General features: G+C 42.6%; 1 protein-coding gene across 1 annotated transcript in view; it reads left to right on the top strand.

The window, feature by feature from the left end:
- Positions 1-270: 270 nt before the first annotated feature.
- The window catches only part of ANKRD50 (ankyrin repeat domain 50), a 67903-nt gene continuing 48843 nt past the window's right edge, over positions 271-19330 (top strand). Inside the window, exon 1 of the mRNA XM_019534023.1 lies at positions 271-1628. Within this exon, the coding sequence (XP_019389568.1) occupies positions 1150-1628 (479 nt within the window). The 5' untranslated portion in view covers positions 271-1149. The remainder of the gene's footprint in view (positions 1629-19330) is intronic.

The following is a 19330-nucleotide window of genomic DNA, read 5'->3' as shown; positions in this document are numbered from 1 at the left end:
CACAGGCACACCACTTTCACAATTGCCCCAAAGGCGGGGGAAATGCAGTGACACACACACAGATGCGCACACACCCTTTCAGAATTGGCCTGAAGGAATGGGAAGTGTACACACGTGTGTGTGTGTGAATACATGTCCACATGTGTTTGCCGTTACATGCATGTGTATATAGGCGTGTTTCTACATCTATACCCACACAGATCTGTAGCGCTCCACTTGATTCTCTCTCTCTCTTTTTTTTTTTTTTTTTCTCTTTTTGCTGTCTGGGCATTTTATTCACAAGTGCTGCCTTTGTGAAATGCAAACATCTGGTGCATGGGGTTTAAGTCATTACCCCTCTCTTTTTTCTTTATTCGGAGCTGTAGGGGAAGAGGTTGTCGGCTGCTTGACAGCTCCTGATCGAGATGCCTGGGAGCCAGTTCTGTCAGACTCCGGGATCCTGAAGGAAGCACTGGACGGGTGTCTTGCAGGGAGAAAGTGTTAATGTTTTCCCAGCGTCTCCTCTGCCTAAGAAATCGTCATGTAAAGCACTTCATTGGCAGTTGCCCAGATGTATGAAGGCTGCAAGGCTTACCGTTGAAACTGAACCATTTCTCAGCAAGGGAAACAGAGCCACATGTTTGCAACATAAATTGCAGACTCGGAAGAAGAATGCTTCTGTACCGAATTCCCAGAAGGTAGTTTTCCTGTGGACAGCTTTGGATGTAAATCCAGAAAGATTAATGCCTGGATTTGAGAGACACTTAGTGTACACAGAAAAATTGGCTTTCTCTCAGTTTTCCCAGATGTATTGTCTCCTCTGTATACCAGGAACACACACAACTATGTAAACTACAGATGTAATCGTGGAGTTGTATAACCTTTTGAGTTATATGAGAGGTGTTACGGAGCCTGGGTACCGGGCATTGTTTCAGAGTACAACCAGTTGAACTGTCATATATTGCAGGGTCATCACAAACATTCACTTGCATGGAATGACACCCATCACCCATGCATAGAAGCTAACCTGCAAGAAAGGTTAACTGAACATCTTGATCTATGGCCAGTTCCACACAACAGATGTATATAAGATGAATCATTACATCTGTCACTGAAGATGCTGAAGGTGTATTGCTGTTTATGACGGGTACCAAGAAGACTGTCTAGAAAATGGCTCAAACCAGTTTGTTGCAGGGAAAGCAGTTTTACTGTAGGGAGTGGGTTTTCCACAAGCTTCAGCACTGCCTCCAGGAGAAAGCTAACTGCAGCAACAGTGCTGCCAACAAACTATCTCTTGTGGCAAATTCTGGGAATAATGTTGGCGTTGGCTCTGGGAAAGGAGTTGCCTGGGGTGTGCTGTTGGTAGGAGGGCCTGGTAGTGGAAAGACAGCCCTCTGCACTGAGTTATTGTGGCCAAGCTCACCTGCAAGCTCACAAAGAGGCTTACATCGCCAGGCTCTAGCCTTCCACTTCTGCAGGGCCCAAGACTCTGACACATTGTGTGTTGGTGGGTTTATTAGAGGCTTAGTTAAACAGATCTGCCGGAGTGGACTCATTCAGGGATATGAGGACAAACTAAGAGATCCTGCAGTTCAAAGTCTCTTGCAGCCTGGGGAATGTGAGAGGAACCCTGCTGAAGCATTTAAAAGGTAAAAAAAACCCCAGCTTGTGTTTATATGATAGCCTTGCATCCAAAGAGGCCACAACACTTTACAGACTGGTAAAATACAATTTTCTTTTAGTATCACAGTTTGCTGATCTTCATGGTTTATTGTCATGGCTTTCAAAAGTATTATGAAAAACCTAAGTTTGTGTTATGGCTGGCATAATAAATAGTTACTTCTAGACAAAATTAAACCTAATTCACTATAAATGCTTATCCTGAATTGTAATTAATGACTGCTTTTAAAGATATCAAAGAAAATTCCTTTCAGAGTTTAAAACAGTCAAACTGTTGGCTCTTGTGGCCTTTACATAATGACCTGCTTACTGCATGAGTCCTGCACTACCTCTGAAGACAGGATTTTAGACTAGAAAATAAAGGGTATTTGGATTTGATGTGCAATTTCTATTGGGTATTCAAAAGACCCAGGTAGGAAAATGCTATTTTTAAAGTTAACACCTTCCCCTAATGCTCAGTACTCCCAGCACAACCTGCACATGTCTAATTTGTGTAACTGATATATTTTAGAGATCAGGTGGTACAGGAACTTAATTGGGCATAGCTGTTTTTCCCCCCTTCAGGTTCTCCTTGGGGGGAGGGCGGAATAAAGAGAGACTCTACTTTGAGGGAATAAATAACTTAATGCCTGCATTTTTTTCCTTAACAATGTCATAAGAAATTGATTGGTGAACTGTGCAAGTAAAAACCCACTTTAGTTGTGCTCTATTAACTTCTGTTATTGGTGCTCCTAAATGCACTAAACTGTTCCCAACTGCTATCTTAAAGCTTTTTAAATTACTCTTGAAAACCTTTTTTTAATCAGTGGTAGGAATACTAATATTTGTGAATGTAAATGTTTTATAAACAAGGATCCTTCAAAGAAATTACATATGCATTCTTAACCACAGCAGTGAATGCTGGTTTTTTTTTTTCTGGTGTGACTGATTTAACTAGTGAAAACAAAGGATATCACAATAAAGACAAGGTTGACTCAATACCACTCTTTATAATGGGATTTGTGGACTTTTACAATTAGATCATTGTTATGACACTTTCCCAGGGCAATAATAGCTAAGTCATTTCTCTTCAGTGCCCTGAGCAAGTCTCTTTCTGTAGTTTTTGTGGGTTACAAAAATCCCCATTTCCTCTCCATTCCTTGTTTCTGCTCTGCAAGGGGGGCTGGTTAAATGGACTGCAACTGCCCTGCAGTACCTGATCAGATCACACATTGGCAAGTTGAAGTGAAAGAAGCTTTCAGTGGCAGTAACTGTCTTGTTTTTGCCTATTGAATAAATAGGATGTGAGTCTTCCCATTGTTTAAAACCAACACCTTTCACAAGTACCAACTTGATGGTCCCCACCCCATGAGAGAGCTTAAAGTAGACAAACGTGGGAATATATACTAGTTTTATTGTTTGCAGATGAAAGTGGTGACAGTTTTCAGTAATTGGACTAATTTTAAAATGTGCAGAACCTGGTTTTTCCAATGATTAAAAATTTGGAGAAATTAATTAAATGCTTTGTAAACCGTACAACTAATGGATTTGGAAACTGAACTTTATGCAGCTAGGTTGTCTCAAGTCAGGTGGAAGAATACAGTTAGAAAATGTTTGTGTTCTCCATTGATTTCCTACAAATCTGAACTGGTTTGCTGTTTGTTCTAAATATGAAAGTGTTTCTGCAAAAATTGAGGACTCTAGGATAAATGACCCAAGGTAAATTCAACAGCAAAATATGAAAAGTGTAGTAAGTCACATTCTGGAGTGGTACTGGCTCTCATTAACATTGGCTTTGACTTACTTCAAGCAGCCATTCTAATAATTAGTTATTTCTGTCAGCTTTTAGTGTCCTATCAGAGGCTACTGGCCTCTAGTGAAAAAAATAGACCTAACAAAAGAGAAACAGCTGCTATTTTCATTGTGTACCCAGATCTTGGGAGTCTGTGAAAGTGTTGTAGAGTACACTTCATGTATAGATTAATAGATGGATTTAATTAAAGACACCAAAACGTGGAGTACATGTTTAACAAGAATCCTAAATTATGTTTATGTTAAGTATTTTTTTTTTTTGTCATTCTGAAGTGTTCATGTTACTGATCTCGCTGTAGCTGTATCTGTCTAGTTTATGTATGCATGTATCCTGGTGTGTGGTAATATCAAATGAATAATCCTTATCACTCCTAATACTGTTGCATTTCTCTTTGTAGCTGCCAGAAAAGAAAGTGGACAATAACCACCAAAGCCATCAATATGTTGTAGTAGGCAGACTGGGGTGGGGTGGATATTCGTATGCAAAACGGTCAAAAGTTCTGTATTTTAAAGGAAAAGTCTTCTGTTCATAAATCTGAACAAGCTTTATAGTGATACCTTTATCTGCCCTTGTTTTCTATCTGTTGGCAGAGTGAAGGAGGAGAAAATGCTCTCTGTAGTGAAAGGCCAGTTATATTTATAAACAGCTTTCTATTTGCCAAAAAGGAAAACAATAAATGTTTCAAGTGTCATAATTCAGCCTGTTTACTAATGTCACTTCATGTAAATATGCAGCCCCCTCTCCCCTGCCAATAAAATCAAGCTAATTCTTCAGTTTAATGTGTATAAGAATCTCCTTCCACCTCCCCTCCCCCGCCCCCCAAAAAAAACCAAACCAAAACATTCCACAAAATGTTAAACTCTGAAATAATATTGGTTCCTAAAGGACTGATTTTAGGGTACTTCTAAGCCACTGTGCTTTGTTACAAACAATGTTGCTTTTATGTAATGAATATGATGGTAGTTGAAGTTCTTGTTCTGAGTTTTTGAGTTTCTTGCCTTGCAACTAGACTTCCAGGACAGCTGGCCTATCTACTTATGCTGGAGTTCCCAGACTCTACTATTTAACTTCTGGCTGTCTCCCTATCACAAAACACCTCCCATCTTGCGTTCTTCTGCTGGTGCCAACAAGAGCAATATGACACTGACAAAATTATGTCAGCAAAGTAGAAGTGAAAGCTCAAAGTATTTCAAACAGGAAGTATCTAGGTAGAGATGTAATCTTACATAGGACATCCTTGTTTCTAGAAGACGGTAAAAAAACCCCTTATTCTTTGAAATTAATGGTGCAGGTTAGAATTCAAGTGTGATCTGCACCTTTAGTCACTTTCTACTTTAAGTGGAAAGTGAGTAAAGGATTAATAATACATTTATTGGAAATCTTTGAAACCGAAAGGAACAAGAGGGTAGCTTAAAAAAAAAAATTAGTAGAAAATGCATAGCGGCCTGAGAAAGCAAGTTTACCTTGATTTTTTTTTTTCTTTCCTAGTCTCCGAGGCAGATTTATTATCCTGTAAATCATATTTTAAATAGGTGAGTTTATTTCCTCCTGTGATAATTGTTAGAATGGTTGTCATGACCTGGGTGGCAATAGTAGTGGTAGACTCGCTGGTTTGCATTTTATAGACTTCTTTAGCTGTCATGAATTAGTTTCCTTACTTGACCTTTTATTCTTGTTTTGAATATTTAAGAAAATGACCTATGCTTCAATATGGTCTTTATAAGTCAAATAGTAAGTTACTGTAACATGGATGGGTGACTGTGTTGAGCAAGTTTTCCCCTGATAGTGGCTATGCTATACAAGTGCTGTAAGTATAGGATTAGACTTCATTTCTGTTTAGTGCTGGGGAAAATACCAGATGCTTTTAGGTATTTTAGGTACATAGGCAGCAGACAATTCTTTTAACTTAAATTGGAGAATTAAAGTTAAATTTGAGATAAATATTTCTTAAACACTCTGGTGTAGCTACTACCTCTATGTAAATCTAAGGTTGTGTTGCAGAATTCAGTCTTTGAAGGAGGTTGTCCTGTAAAAAATCCTGCAACTGCAAAAGCTGAAACAGAATATAAGCTTTAAGTAGTATTGATACAAAGTCATGCAGAAACGAGGTCAGAAGTTTTGGTCTCTGCCAGCCCCCGTTGAAGTAAAATGAGATAATTCATACTTCTTTACAAAAAATATCAAACTCTTGTGGCTCTGTCTTTCTGTTCACTTTGGCTTTGTGTAGACAAAACGACAGGAGTGTGTGCATGACACTTTAAAGCAGGCTAAATGCTTTTGCACCGCTTTAATAGTGTTGGTGTGTGCATGCCTCAGTGGCGTATTGCTCATTAATTCCAGCTACGATAGGAAACTCAGCGGTGTAATGCACCTTGAATGACTTGAGGCGCAGCAAACTAAAACACCTTTGAGGAGTTGTAGTTTGCTGCCCCTACAGCTGCAGAGCAAAGCACCAGGCTCCATGCAGCTCTGTGGCTCTGCAGGAAGCCCTGCAGGTAGCCTGAAAGCAGCTCCACCCAAAAAAAGCAGCAAGCCTGATTTCCCCTCCCCCCCCAAAGCCTGCCTGGCTGCTTGAGCTGTGTGGGGGCCCAGTGCTTCCCTCCACAACTGCGGTGCCCCCTGGAACCCCGTGAGCATCCTGCAGATGCTGCCTAGGGGCAGCCACAGCTGTCACAGGCAAGTATCGTCTCCCCTCCCACAGCCCAGGGACCACTCTGCCTGCTGGCAACTTGCCCTCACCTGCCTGTCTGGTGAGGAGGGAAGTCAGCAGAGTATGTGCATGACAAGCAGGTTTAATCAGCTGTAAATTCAAGCAGTGTTTTTTAAAATTCACCACTTCAATTCAGGGCCCCCATTTTGTCTACACATGCCCTTAGTTCACCCCCTACTGATTCCAACAACAATTTTGCGTAAGAAAGAAGTGTCTGAATGTGGACTTCTGATTTCAGCCAGAACAGAAAATATTTGCACCAAATCAGGGATCATGTTGAATTTTCCTTTGAGGTAGAATGTACAGAGTAGATGTATGTCAGCTATTCAGACAAATCAAAGCAGAAGTCTGCCTAAGCCTAACAGCTTTTTGGATTGCTGTGACTAAGACATGTCAATTCCTTTACCTAAGGAATGTAAGGCTTCCTGGTTTGTGGGGCAGATCTAGACTGCAGGGGCTCTTCCTGGATCAGATCTGTGGAGGTTATGGCAACTGCCAGGGGTGGGCAGTTTGCGGAGGTCCAGCGGCCTTCCACAGGTGGCCATGTCTCTTGGGGTCCAGGGAAGCTGTGGACCCCCTACCTCCCCCACCCCACCCCGCCCCACCAGTGGGCCGGATGGAATGTGTTTGTGGGCCAGATCCAGCGTGCAGGCTTTGTTTTTGACACTCTTGCTTTATCTGGCTGTACAAAATGTAGGAAGCTTGCTAGCATATCTTCTGTTTCGAGTATCTAGCCTGAATGATCAGGCACCCCTTAACAGTAGGTTGACTGGGGCAGTCTTCAGCATGTCTAGCAGGACTTGAATTAAGACCTTTGGAACTGTGGCAAAATATTAACTGTTCTGCAGCCATGTCTTAGAGCCTACTGTTGTATAGCCAAAGAGAAAGTTCCTGAGCTTGAAAGAAGAGACTAGGAATCCTGGCTTCTTTTAAATTAAGTTCAGTTTAAATTCCTGTTCTATAAATCTGAATCTAGAAGCTAGCAAGAGAAGTGGTGCTGGACACTAAGTCTCTATGGTGACACAAGAAGCTATGTGGAAGTTCGGCTGATGTGTTGTCATCTTTGCTGAATGTAGAGGGCTGCTGTTGGTTCATTTGTGTGAAGTGACTGTTCAATGAGCTAGCATCTCATGGAAGTACAGTTTAATGAAAAGGGTTCGTTTTTTAGTCATTAACCGGGTCAATCTAGTTGAGGCAGTTTGTAGAACATAACTTCTGATTCTGTGACAGATGCAGCTTTGCTTCTCCCTGACTCAAGGAAACTTGAAAAATAGGGCGTTGTTTTGCTTTGGTTTTTGTAAGGTAATAGCTAGGTTGCAGAAGAGAGAAACCCACCTACTCCAAAACTTTTTTTGGAGAGTGGAAATAGGTTGTGGGGAAAAACATAGGAACTCTTTCTTTTCCTATTGTTGATGATGCAAAATAGTATTTCATAAAGCTATCATTTGTCTCCAGATACACAAAGGCAGCACATAATAACTGTAGTGTACTCTATTTACATGCATCAGATGCTGGCCATTAAGGGGATTATGCATAACACAGTTTCAGCCCCAATATTCATAGTTTCATAGTAGTTTGGGGTCAGAAGGGACCTGAACAGATCATCTAGTCTGACCACCTCCCCTCCCCCCACTGGCAGGATCACGCGACCCGAGACAGGTGTTCATCCAACCTCTTTTTGAATTTACCCAAGGTAGGAGCGAGGACCACTTCCCTAGGAAGTTGATTCCAGATCTTAGCCACACTAACAGTGAAATCGTGCCTCCTAATCTCTAACCTGAATCTCTTCTCCAGCAGCTTCTGGCCATTGTTCCTCATCACCGCAGGTGCTGCTGTGTGGAATAGGGTCCTTCCTATTTGCTGCTGATCTCCCTTAACGAGTTTGTAGGCAGCCACCAAATCCCTCCTCAGCCTCCACTTGCTGAAGTTGAACAGGTTCAGGTCCCTCAGCTTCTCCTCATAGGGACTGCCCTATTGCCCTCCAACAAAGCGGGTGGCCCTCCTCTGAACCTTCTCAAAGCAGGCCACATCCTTCTTAAAGTGCAGTGCCTAGAACTGGATGTAGTACTTCAATTGTGGCCTGACCAATGTCGCGTAGAGGGGGATTATCACCTCTCTGGACTGGCTTGAGATGCATCTTTGGCTGCACGACAAGGTGCTGTTGACTTTGGTGGCTGCAGTCTGGCTTTGGTGGCTCATGTTCATCTTGGAGTCAATAATGACTCCAAGAACCCTTTCTGCCTCTGTGCTCACAAGTGGGGAGCTCCTCAGCTTGTATGTATGCTGTGGATTCCTCCTCCCTAGGTGCAGCACCCTGCATTTATCTGCATTGAGCCCCATCCTGTTCCAGTCTGCCCACTTCTGTAGTCTGTCTAAATCTAATTGCAGCCTCTCTCTCCCTTCAAGCATGCCTACCTCTCCCCACGTTTTGGTGTCATCGGCAAACTTGGACAACGTGTTTTCCATCCCCTTGTCCAAGTTGCTGATGAAGATGTTGAACAGTGTAGGCCCCAGGACCGAGCCCTGGGGGACCCCACTATTCACATCCTGCCAGGTTGAATACGACCTGTCTACCACTACTCTCTGGGTGTGCCCCATCAGCCAATTTTTGACCCATCCAACTGTGTAGGTATCAGTGCCACAGTTGCTCAGTTTATTAAAGAGAATGGGGTGAGAGACAGTGTCAAAGGCCTTCTTAAAGTCTAGAAAGACTACGTCCACGGCAACACCGTCATCCAGGGATTTAGTTACCTTGTCATAAAAGGCCATTAGGTTGGTCTAGCAGGACCTGCCTTTGATGAACCCATGTTGATTTCCCCTGGGGATGATCTCCCCTGCTGGCCCCTCACAGATGTGTTCCTTGATAATTTTTTCAAGGATTTTCCCCAAGACCAATGTGAGGCTTATGGGCCTGTAGTTTCCTGGGTCTTCCTATTTACATTATAACAAGCTGTGATTACCTGCATAGGGTCAGAGAAAAGTAGGGTTGGAAGGAACCTCAGGTCAATCTGGTCCAGTCCTCTGCTTGAAGCAGCAGGATCTTCCCTTATTAAACCATCCCAGCAAAGTGTCTAACAGTTTTTGAAAGTTTTCAAAGATTTAGGTTTCACAATTTCTCTAGGTAGCCTGTCTACCTGACCACCTTCATAGTTAGAAAGTTCCTTCTAATCTACATCCTAAATTTCCCCTTCTTCATCTTGAGGCTCTTGCTCCTAGTCCTGTCCCCTACAGCCACAGAGAATAATGCCATCTCCATCCTTTATATAATCACCCTTCAGTTAGTTACATGAAGCCTATTACCAGCTCCCCCTCAGTCTTCTCTTTTCCAGGCTAAATAATTCTAGTTCTTTCAGCCTGTCATTGTAAATCTGTTTCCCTGGCCCATGGACATCTTTGTCTTCCGTGGAGCACTTTCCAAACTGTGCATGTCTTTCTTGAAGTGTAGGGCCCAAAGCTGGACACAGTACTCCAGGTGAGGCCTCACCAGTGCTAAACAGAGCAAAATAATAGCTTCCCTTGATTTGCAAATGATACTCCTATTAATACAACCCACGATGCTGTTGGCTTTTTTGCAACAAGAGCATGCTGTTTGTTAATATTCAGCTTATAGGCCACTGTAACCCCCAGGCCATTCTCTGCAGTATCGCAACCAAGCCAGTCATTTCCCAGTTGCATTTGTGCATGCCGTTATTCCGTTCCAAGTGCAGAACTTTACACTTGTCCTTGCTGAATTTCATCTGATTTATTGTGGAGCATTTTTCCAGTCTATCCAAGGTCATACTGGACCATAAACCTACCTTCTGGAGTGTATGCAATTCTGCCCAATTTGGTGTTATCTACAGATTTGCTAAGCATGCACTTGATCCCATCATCAAAATCATTAATGCAGATGTTGAACAATACTGGACCCTGGGCAGACCTTTGGGGAACTCCAGCTGATGCCTCCTCCCAAGTAGACATTGAGCCATTGAGGACTACTCACTATATTGATGCTACCAGTTATGTACTTTAGTCTTTCCTTACTTTGTTAAAGAGAATGTCATGGGAGACCGTGTCAAAAGGCTTGCTAGAGTCAAAGTATACCGTATTCACTATGCTTCTCCCATCTGCTGAGCCTGTCATCTTATCATAGAAGGAAATCAGATTGGGCAGGCATGACTTGCTCTTTGTGAATCCATACTTCCAGTTCCTAATCACCTACTTCTCCAGGTGCTTCACACTGGATTCATTGAAGACTTGCTCCACGATCTTTCCAGGTGTGGAGGTCAGACTGATTAGTCTGTAGTTCCCTGGATCCTCCTTCTTCCCCTTCTTGAAGATGGGGACTGTGAATGCTCTGTTCAGGTCACCTGGGAGGCATTCATGAAGTGCATAAACCTCCTAAGTATGTAGTATTTTCCAGTCCCAGTGCCTACTCTGTATGCAATCAAATTGTAGTTGTTTTAAATGCATACAAGTTGTAACTAAACTGTCATCTTTGTTTAATTGTACCAGTAATAGTGAAGGAGAAGCAGCTGTCAGGGCTGCTGTTAAAAAATCTTGAAAAGGAGTAGAGCCTGTCCCTTTTGAGCTGGTACCACAGCACTGTAAGCAGTACTCTTTAAGTACAAGGCAGTTTTAGTGCTGTGGTATTAGCATCCATAAAACTGATTAGCTCCCATCATTTTCTGGGCATTTAAGGCAAGGGCATCAAACTTAACTGGCCCTGTGGGTTAGATGAGTGACCCAAGTCCAGTCCATGGGCCAGATCAGGCTCAAGATCCTAGATTCTCCTCTGTCTCCCCACCATGCCAGATACAGTGCCCACAGCATCAGCTGTGGCCGGTCTAAGAACCAATCCAGAACCTATGCCTCTGGGTGCCATGTGAAGTGCTGGTCCTGGACCAGCTGGAGCAGGTGTCACGTGCAGTGCACATCTTGGAGACCCTCGGGTGGGTGCCATATGTGGTGTAGTTCTCGGAGCAGCCAGAATGGATGCTGCATATGACGTGTCTTGGCCCCTGCCCATGGGGGCAGCCCAGGTCAATTCAGACTCAGGGGCAGCACTTGGGGCCAGATCACAGGGCTCCACTAGCCATATGCTTGACACCCCTGTTCTGAGACTTGAAATGCTGAATTAGTTTGGGGCTGCTAAAACATCGTCACTAACAGTCCTATGTATTGCACTATATTAGTGGTATGTATTGGGGTGCATAGCCTTTTTACAGTCTTGAAAAGAGTACACTGTACATCATCTTTACACTTTAAATGGAATAATGTTAGTGGCAAAGCAGAATAACTTCAAATGTATAGCTGGAGTGACAGGTGCACTAGTCTTTGGACATGAAGGCGTAGTAAATCACTTCAGGTTTTGTGTTGTCTTCAGGTATAAAGTGCATTTACCTTGAATATTAGGGAGTGAACGTCTTTTGGAGTACTGGGGTATCATTGCTTTGTGTAGCAGGAAAGGACAATACCCTATGTGCTCACGTTGCCATGTGAAAACTTGTGCCTGCAAGTTTGCAGCGAGATAAAAGTAAGTTTACCCACAAAGGTAACTGTGTTGAGTGGGACAACTTCCATAAACAGTTGCAGAGTGAGGGGATCTTCTGGTGAATCAGAAATCTTTGCCTTGTGTGCATTTCAGTCACAGCTGATTACTTATACTGACAAAAAAGAGTGTTTTGAGGGGAGAGAGGAGCAAATATCTTTCTGCTTTTCTCCTGATGCGTTGGGTCTCTGCACAGCTGGAGAGCAAGAACCTGTTTTCCTGCTCCTTCAACCCCTCCAGGTAGTGTGTATCCTTAGCCCAGTTGCAATTTGAGGATGTTTATTATATAACTTCTACTTTCTTTAAGCGGTGAGAATAAGCTCTGACTTCGGTTTCCGGTTGACTTTGCAGGTCTGTCCTTGTGGGAAAACACCTACCTGATTGAGAGAATGTGATGCAGAAGTCACTGAGAGAAAATAAATTTGCAATCCTGTTGTTTCTTACTACTATTTGTCTGGCAAAAGCACACATTAAAATAAATGAAGGAAAGGATTTTATATATGTAAAATCTTCAACGTACAGCTCTTCAGATGAAAATTATGACAAAGATGCTCTTTTTAGAGGCCCTGGCATATACTCTGAAGCATATAGTGCTAATTAGAATTTTCATAGATTGTGCCAATTATTGAGCAGTTAATTAGCTTTGCTTTCTTTGCAGTGGTTTAATATTTTCCCTTTCTGGAAGCACCTTGATAGTAGTGTGCAAATATATAAACTAGATATTTCACTTCTGAACTAGTGATTGTAGTACATCTGTGCCATTGAGGCAGTAATTGATTTTCCTCTCATGAGTCCAATTTCTAGTTCTTGCTTCCTGAGCTTTCACATTAGTCTTTGACTAGTAGTGTTTGAAGCTCTGTCACTAGCTGCTGAGGGAAGAATCTTTCCTTTGATTTATTTTAGGTGTTGTTAAAGTAGTGAAGTGAATGTTTGGTATTTTATCTGTCTTCATATCCTGGGTTCTGCATGTGCTTCTGCTGCTGGTCACAGCTGACACAAGCATGAAACATATGTGATTCTTGACAGTTTTATTGATGTCTAAGTTCTTTGACAGCTGTGGAAATACCCATTATTAATTACTTATGGGGGTAAGGGTGGTACATGGGAGTCTGTATTTATTTATCTATTTGGGAGAACTAGATTGAATGGAGGACTTCTCCTCTTGGCAATTAGTGGGAGATGAGGGCATTAATAGACTTTTTCTATATAGTAGCTTATATAGAAGATGTGATAGAGGCAGCTTAACCAAGACTGCTGGGAATGGAGAGGATGCTGGGTTCTCCAGCAGTGTTTTGTTTGTATTGTGCTTGGTTATCTTCCATATTAATCTCTTAAGTTACAGGTTTCCCTCACTTTATGCGGTTTTCTGTGTGCCAATTCGCTCTTATGGGATGACCCTTTTTATACCAAGAATTCATTATATACAAGCTAAATTCACTCTTACGCGATTGGTGAGGTGGAAGCCCGCAGTCGGCTGCTTTGTGCAGTGCATTGTGGGAATGACATGCACGAAAATAGTCTCCTGTGTGGATCTGTGCTCCTTGCTCGTTGTCCGCGAAATGTTGCCATCCCTATTATGATAGTGCCCTATGCTTGTGTGTACTGTCCGCTGTTGGTGAGTACCAAAATTGTCTTGTAAAAGTGGTAGAAATGTGTCTGGGGGTGAGTACAGTCAAGGTCTTGGAATGTATCCCTATTCGTTACATTGTAAAGTAGGTTCCCTTTATGCAAATTTGAGTTATGCACTGTTTTCCAGGAATGCATGTACATCATAAAGCAAAGAAAACCTGTACTCTCACTCATTCAGCCTGAATTTTTTTTATGCTTTCTCTTCTTATCCAAGTCTCATGATGACTGTTATCTCCTAGGTACTGGAAAGTGCTCTTTATAAAATTTCCCTTGCTTTCAGGGGTTTAATTCTTTTGGTTCTTTCTCTGAATAGCCCTAGTGCATGACTATAGCTCTCCAAACAGAAAAAGTGTGATATCGATGTGGTTCTTGTCGGATTGCTGAGCCTACCAGCTTCTGAACAGCAACAGTGAAACAGACTGAGCGAGATTAATTTGACTTTCCTACATTTTATGAAAGTTCTGAACACACAAGTGAATTTGAAAGGCCATTTTAAAAAGCAAGTAGAGGAGTCCATAAATATGGATATACATACACATAGGCAATTATGTTAGTGTTGCTTAAAACAGAACTTGTATTTAAGTCCCACCCAAGAATACAATCCTGAAAAAACCCAAGTCTCCAGGGAACATTACCAATGGAAACTTCAATACCTGTAAGTTCTGCTTCGGCACATGCTTGGAACCACTTCGTTTTTGGCAGGACTGAGCAGCTTGGTGCTTATCTCGCACGTAAGCCGATTCAGGATCTAGCAACTTTTCTTTCCTCAGTCCCCTAAGGGGTCTGCTGTGGTAAGATGTGTTTGAAGTATACCTATCACAGACAGGACTGAGCTCCTTGTTAAAGCAAAGCATGACAGTCTCGCCTACTTAAAAAATGGGGCTTTAAAAGGAAATAGTCATAATCTGAAAGCCCTGTGTATGCATAACTCAGTGACTCCAGCACTTGCCCGAGAAAGGGAAAACTTGTGTTTTATACACAAGCCAGAGGGATTTCAAACTCAAATGTACTTTTTTGCTAAGAGAGTCTCTCTGGCTAGGTGAGTAGGCCTATAGAGGTTCTCTGGTTAGACACTCTCTGCCCCCCACCCCCTAACGTTGTGTCACTGTGCAAAAAAAAAAAAAAATAGTTCAAGATCCTTTAGGCTAAATAGAAGGAGCATAACTTGAACCCAGTTAAGAGGATTAGGGGTGGGGGCGAACTGGGTTTAGATTTCTGGTCCATGTTGTGCTAGGGATAAAAATTATGAAACTTCCACAGCTGGTAAGGATAAAGCTCACATCCCAAAATCAGCCCTTTGCACTGCCAATACCTTACCTCTCTTTCAAGAGGAATGAGTTTAGGCACCTCACACCCAGAGATTTGAGGCTATTAAATTCAGTCCAGGTACCTCCCTGTGACCCAGAGTTTAGTTTCTAAGTCAGGGATCCACAAAATTTTGCATGAGGACGCTGCTTTAGTGGAGCTTAGCTCTGAGGAGGGGCTGTCTCCAAGCATACCTGTGGAGCAACAGCCACTGCCACCTCTCTTCTCCCCTACTAAAATGCAGCAGAAGCCCTCCTGGCTCTGTGGGCAGCATGTGACCTGCAGACTGTATTGCAGACCCCTGTTCTAAGTCATAAAAAGGGGTAGGGTCTTAAGGTACTGAAGGCAGCATTTTTCTTTGGACTAATGTAACTATATTTACTAACAAGCAAAAAAAAAAGATTTTTGTCCTGTTTCCCTGCCTTCCTTGTTCTAAACAACATGGATGGTGCGGGGGAAGCCTCATTTTAGATTTGAGTACTGACCTGGGACAGCAGGCAGCTTAGCCCAGGGCCGGAGCTGGAGCTAAGCTGCTGCCTATTCTGGGCCAGGGTTGCTTGTGCACTGGGGAGGAAGCTCATGGTGGGGCATTTAATAATACTGAAATGCCATGCAGTGTTTTAAATGCCTCGCTGCTTCTAGTTTGTTTAACATATTAATTGCAGGAGTTCAAGTAGATTATCATACTTAAAGGTTTTGTGTGTGCTTTAACAGAATTGACTGTATTAGTTATTTACATGAACTAATAAAAATCTTCCTGAGGCTTGCAGTAAGTAGCCTAGTATTTGATCCCTAGTCTTTAAGTGAGTAATGCTGTTCTCAGGCAAACATCCTTTATTAAAACCCCCCAAATAATACAAGACTGTAGAATTCGGGATGAAAATAATGCCAACACAAGTGAGAGGGTAGACGGTCTTTACACTGCTTAAGAGCCAGCACAAACAATTAGTCATATTTCTAAGTTAAGCCAAACTGCGTGTTCCATATGCAGCTCATATTTTAATTCTTATTATTGTTTTCTCTCTCTCTTTCTCTAATGCAGTGGCTTTCAACCATTTCTAGGCAAGGCATCCCTCCAACTTTTAATTTGGAGCACCCCTGATTGAGAACCACTTTTGGTACTGCCTTGGCTTACCGTAGAACTTCTCTACCAGGGAGATACCATGTGCTTCTCTTCTGGTATCAGTGTTTTCTGGTGAACCTAAGTTGGCAGGAGCAGTGGCATAACTAATGACTTTTGTACCCTGGGGAAAAAATCTTCTCTGTGCCCCTGGGGTGGGGTGGAAGTGAGGGAGGTAGAAAAAAGGGTGCTTTTACCTGCCCTGGGTGTCCCCTCTGCAGCTCCTTCAGCAAGGCCTGCCAAAGGCTGCTGCAGCCCAACCTGGCTCCGCTGGCCAAACAGTGCAAAGGGCTGCGGCTGGAGCAGGTACTCTTGCCACAGCCTTTCATGGTCTGCCTCGGTGTGCTCCTCTGAGAAACATGGATATGAGATAGTCCTGCCTATAGCATGCCAGTTTCTAGCAGGAGCATGTGGGGTCAGTTTGGGAAAAGCTGCAGGAAGAGCACAGGCCCTGGCTGCAGCTGCTTCCTGATCTGCCTCTGCAGGAGGTGCGCGGATCATTCAAGTTAGCAGTGACGCATCCACTTAGAGCATCTACAGCATCCTGGAGGGTTTTGCTGCACCACAGTTGAGAACCTCTTCTTCAGAGGTAGGCAGTCCCTGGCACGTGTACCAGAGCATGGCACTTGAAGGCATTTTGCTTGGCATGTGCACCTCAAGGTGGATGGCCGGAGAGCCACAAGGGTCCTGATCCTTGTTGTGGCAATGAAGCCCTGGCCCCCTTCCCTGCTGTCTGCTTTGAAGCATGCATGCACCCACCTCCTGGCATGCCAGCATCTTACAAGATGATGTTGTGGGTGTTTTTGACACTCTGCTGAAATGTTGGCGACCCCTGCTCTACTCTTATGAAATTTAGTCTGTATTGCCCACTCGCAGGCTGATAAACTCAAATGTCACAGTCATGTAGCATATGTTAGGTGTTTATTTTCCACAAAACCTGGTGAGTTCTTTGTTTAAAGACTGCTGTATTTCCATGCTCCAGAACAGTATTCTAGACTAGAAGGAGATAACTATTGTAAAAAATGTGTAAGAACTTAGTGATACCTTTTTTTTTTTTATTTTGAAGCTTTTCTCAGAGAACTTGTAAAATGCCTGGGTCATGTAACAGCATTGAGTTTTTAGGGGAGCCAGTTGCATGCTTCTTTTTTATGTAAGCTGTTGAAACATTGTACATGCGGTGACCATAATGCTGTATAAAGTTTTGGTCTGTTCGGTTTCAGTTGCTCTTAAGTATTTCCCTTAGGGCTGCAGTTCTCAGTCTTTTTGAACTTGCGGCACTTTGCATAACTTCAGTGAATTATGTGTCACCCAATTTCAAAAACCAGTTTATATATTACAATGCTAATCTCCTTGCAGAGGAGCTGGGCAGCAGGGGTGGAGGACTGGCCGGGTGGGGACAAACCTGTCTGAAGGGTGGGGTGGAGATATGCAGATAAGCGCAAAGTATCTGGTGTAACTCCGGGGTGCTGTGACAGCCTGGTTGAGAATTACTACCTTAGGGAATTTTAATGACAAGTTATAGGCTTTTCTCATATCTTTTTGTAAATGCTTAATATTTTTGTCTTTTATCCTTCTGCAGTAAAACCTTCCAGGTGTCCTGTGACATATTTCATAGAAGTTCAACAGCTTTTACAAACTAGACCATCATATATGTTGGTGTTTTTTGATACCTTACCTGTGATCCATTTATTTGTCAGTGATTAGAAACATGGGGAAAAACAAATTAGCATTCTTGATATGTCACTTAGCTTTAAGATTCACAGATTCACAGAAGTTTAGGGCTGGAAGGGACCTTGTGTGATCATCAGGTCCAGGACCCCAGCTCTGGCCAGGAAAGACTGTTGGGGTGGGGTCAAATAACCCCAGCAAGGTGCACGTCTAATCTCCTTCTGAAGATCTCCAGGGTAGGTGCCTGCACCACCCCCACTGGGAGTCTGTACCAGAGTCTGGTCACATGAACCGTGAAGAAGTTTTTCCTTTTATCCAGTCTGAAACTTTCTTCCAGGAGTTTATGATGTTGCTCCTGGTTTTCCCCTGGGGTGCTTTGGTGAATAGTCATTTGCCTAGCCCCTGATACTCCTGATGTATTTGTAAGCTGCCACCAAATCCCACCCAAGTCTTTCTTTTTGAACAGTCCTGTATCTGTTAGTCTTTCCTCATATGGCTTGCTCTTCAGGTCTCTAATCATACAACTGAAAATCATAGATGAAAGTGATTTTAGTGGTTCTTTCCCCATATTTCTAGCTTGTAAGCTTACTGTTCTTTTAACTAAATAAACTGAGACCAGTGACTGTTTAAAAATCTTATTTATATCAGGAGCAGACTTCTATGATGTGAATATGTCAACAAATGCATAGCATGCTGGGAAAAGTTAGCGTTTCAATAGTAGCTGCAAATGAAAGTGGACCCTGCACAGGCCGTAATGTGTATAATGATCATATAATAAGAAACTTGCCATGCTGTACCCAAGAATAGCTGTTAATTGTTTTTAATTTACCAAGGCACACTTTCTGCTAGAATCGTTGCTGCTATAAAACAAATGTGAAGGGTTAAGGAGGAAATTTAATAAAACCCAATCACCGTTGTAATTTGTTTTTTATGGGTAGAGAGGATGGACCTTTTGAAGTATTTTAAAGGAAGTGGGTTCAGAGAGTGGGTTCCTGGCACACTGCAATAAGAGCATACAAGGTGAAGACCATGAAGGAAAGCCTGAAATGCAACAGTAACAAAGGAAGAGATGTAATTTACCTTATCAGTGGAGTCTAAAGGGGCAAGTCTAAAACAATGTATAGGCTCGGGACAGTGTGCAGGTGTATAGGTATGCAGCATTGAAAACAAGAGTAACTATTTGGGTTCACACTGATAAATGACTGAAGGTTTCTGGAGGCTGTAATGAAGGAGGGGAAATTGTGTGGTCTGAGCAGGAAGCACTTCGGGATGATTTCAGTTTCTGGATTTTGAATGGATTGGAGAATAGAAGAAAATGGGGAACAAGGAAGCCCTACTCATGTGTTTTGTATCCTTTCCTCTGTAAAACATCAGGCTTTGCTGAGAGGCATGCATAGAAAAGAAATTGGTCCCATTCCATGCTTGTGAGTTGTGGTGATAGAGGGGATAGTGGCTGTTTCAGTGCTAGAGGAGAAGGTGCAGGAGAAGAGAGTTTTACTTAGGTTTAACTTGAATTGGTTGGACATTTAGGAATAGAAAAGGTTTGAGGTAGGTAGATAGGTGGCATAAAAGTAATACTAGGGAGCAAGCATAACTTAAACTGATGATGGGAAGGGGATTAGAGACTGGGTTTCTGTCCTGAAGCGTTTTCTTTTTGTAATAGACCTTTAAATCCAGCCATATTATAACTTGTCCAACAAGGATGAGAACATAAATATTTTGACAACCCACATTCTTCTTATGCGGCCGTACAAAAAAGTGTCCTTAGATAGTGGTTCCCAACCTTTTTAGACCGCAGACCTGTAAACTGAGGACCAGAAGTGACCATGGACTGTCAAAATGCAGACTAGCGTACTACAGACTGGAAGTGACTGGCATACTGCGGACCGGCAGCCAACCCTTTTTTATACTGAGTAT

This window comes from Crocodylus porosus, unplaced genomic scaffold, assembly GCF_001723895.1.
Source record: "Crocodylus porosus isolate Cpor-Errol unplaced genomic scaffold, CroPor_comp1, whole genome shotgun sequence".
NCBI classification, from domain to species: Eukaryota; Metazoa; Chordata; order Crocodylia; family Crocodylidae; genus Crocodylus; species Crocodylus porosus.
This window is presented reverse-complemented; position numbering and strand designations above follow the sequence as displayed.